At 45.0% G+C, this 1,957-nt stretch overlaps 1 protein-coding gene across 1 annotated transcript in view; it reads left to right on the forward strand.

Annotated features, from left to right (window-relative positions):
* Positions 1-1,957, forward strand: part of LOC119411533 — a 339,553-nt gene that overhangs the window by 9,011 nt on the left and 328,585 nt on the right. Inside the window, exon 6 of the mRNA XM_037678486.1 lies at positions 372-1,256. Coding sequence (XP_037534414.1) covers positions 372-1,256 — 885 coding nt within the window. The remainder of the gene's footprint in view (positions 1-371; positions 1,257-1,957) is intronic.

Here is a 1,957-nt window from a genome sequence, read left to right on the forward strand (position 1 = left end):
TAACACAGAGCGAATATTGTGAGTATATTACTTTTATCCATTTTACAGTTGAATGTGGAACTTTAAGAGCCACGTGTCTCTCACTCTTATGAAGCATTAAACCATTCTACATTAAAAGCCTGGCATTTCTTTAAGGAACGCACATCGCCCACCGTGTTCCACAGCAGAATGTTAAACTAAGATCATCTTATGACAAAAAGATGTCCTCTACAAGAACATCACCCAAGCCCCGGACTCCCTACCTTCACATCTGTGTTCAACTAAATTTTGTAACTCCCTCATGTCATTTTTTGACAGTAAAATTGTTAAGATCCATCAGTATCTCAGCTCACAACCGACCCCTTGTCCTACTCGTGAACTTTCTCCTCCAGCCCACTCCTTCTCTTCCTTCGAACTCCTGACAACTTCAGAAATCATAAGCCTCATCAACAAGTCCAAGTTGTCCTGTTTGCTTGACCCTCTTCCAACAGTTCTGGTTAAAGCCTGTGCCCCATCTATACTCCCTCTCATTTCTGCCATTATTCACTCCTCTCTCTCCACCGGAACAGTTCCTGCATCATTTAAAATTGCTGCCATAACCCCTATCCTGAAAAAACCTGGCGCTGATTACCGTAATCACAATAATTTCCGTCCTATCTCCAACTTGCCTTTTATCTCCAAGATTCTTGAAAAGACAGTTGCATCTCAACTCCATACTTACTTATCCAACAATAACCTGTATGAACTGTTTCAGTCTGGTTTTCGTCCCCTCCATAGTACAGAAACAGCTCTTATAAAAATCACCAATGACCTCCTCTTGGCAGCTGACTCCGGCTTGCTGTCCATCCTCATCCTCCTCGACCTGAGTGCAGCGTTTGACACCATTTGCCATGCCACCCTACTCAATAGACTTTCCTCTATCGGTATCACTCAGACTCCTCTAAATTGGTTTAAATCATATCTCTCCGGCCGCACTCAGTTCATCCGGATCAAAACCTTCACTTCTGAGCCTTCATCTGTCACATCAGGAGTTCCCCAGGGCTCTGTCCTGGGACCCCTCCTCTTCATTATTTATCTTCTTCCCCTCGGCACTATTTTCCACAAGCACAATATCGATTTCCACTGTTATGCGGATGACACCCAGCTCTTTGTTTCCAGTAAGCCCGCCTCCAACCTCCCGCCATCCTCGCTTACCGACTGCTTGACTGAATTAAAATCCTGGTTCACCTCAAATTTTCTTAAACTTAACAGTGACAAAACAGAGGTTCTTCTCATTGGTACAAAATCCACCCTGGCTAAAACAAAAAATTTCAGTATTGACATTGATAACCGTTCCATTTCTCCCTCCCCTCAGGTAAAGAGTCTAGGTGTCACCCTCGACAGCACTCTTTCTTTCCAGTCTCATATCAACAACACCATCCGTTAGGCTTATTTTCACCTACGCAACATCAACCGCCTCCGCCCCTCCCTTACTCCCCATTCCACTGCCATCCTTGTTCACTGTCTGGTTACATCGCACCTGGACTATTGCAACTCCCTTCTGTTCGGTCTCACCCACAAATCTCTTCATAAGCTCCAACTGGTCCAGAACTCAGCTGCCCGCATCATCACCAAAACCCCATCCATTCATCACATCACTCCAGTCCTGCAAAAACTCCACTGGCTGCCAACCAAGTTCCGCTTAGATTACAAAATTCTCCTGTTCACTTTCAAGGCCCTCTACAATCTCTCCCCACCATATCTTTCAAATCTTATTCATATTGCCATTCCCTCTCGCTCCCTCAGATCATCCTCCTCCATCCTTTTGACTGTCTTCTCCGCCCGTCTCACCACCATGGGGAGCAGAGCCTTCAGTCGCTCTGCTCCCCGACTTTGGAACTCGTTACCACCTCACATTAGAAACATAAAGTCAATCTCACAATACAAATCATAACTCAAAACACACCTTTTTAGATCTGCTTTTTCCACCTGACACAAT

The sequence above is a fragment of the Nematolebias whitei genome, chromosome 6, assembly GCF_014905685.2.
Source record: "Nematolebias whitei isolate Nwh7 chromosome 6, NemWhi1, whole genome shotgun sequence".
In the NCBI taxonomy this organism is placed as follows: domain Eukaryota; kingdom Metazoa; phylum Chordata; class Actinopteri; order Cyprinodontiformes; family Rivulidae; genus Nematolebias; species Nematolebias whitei.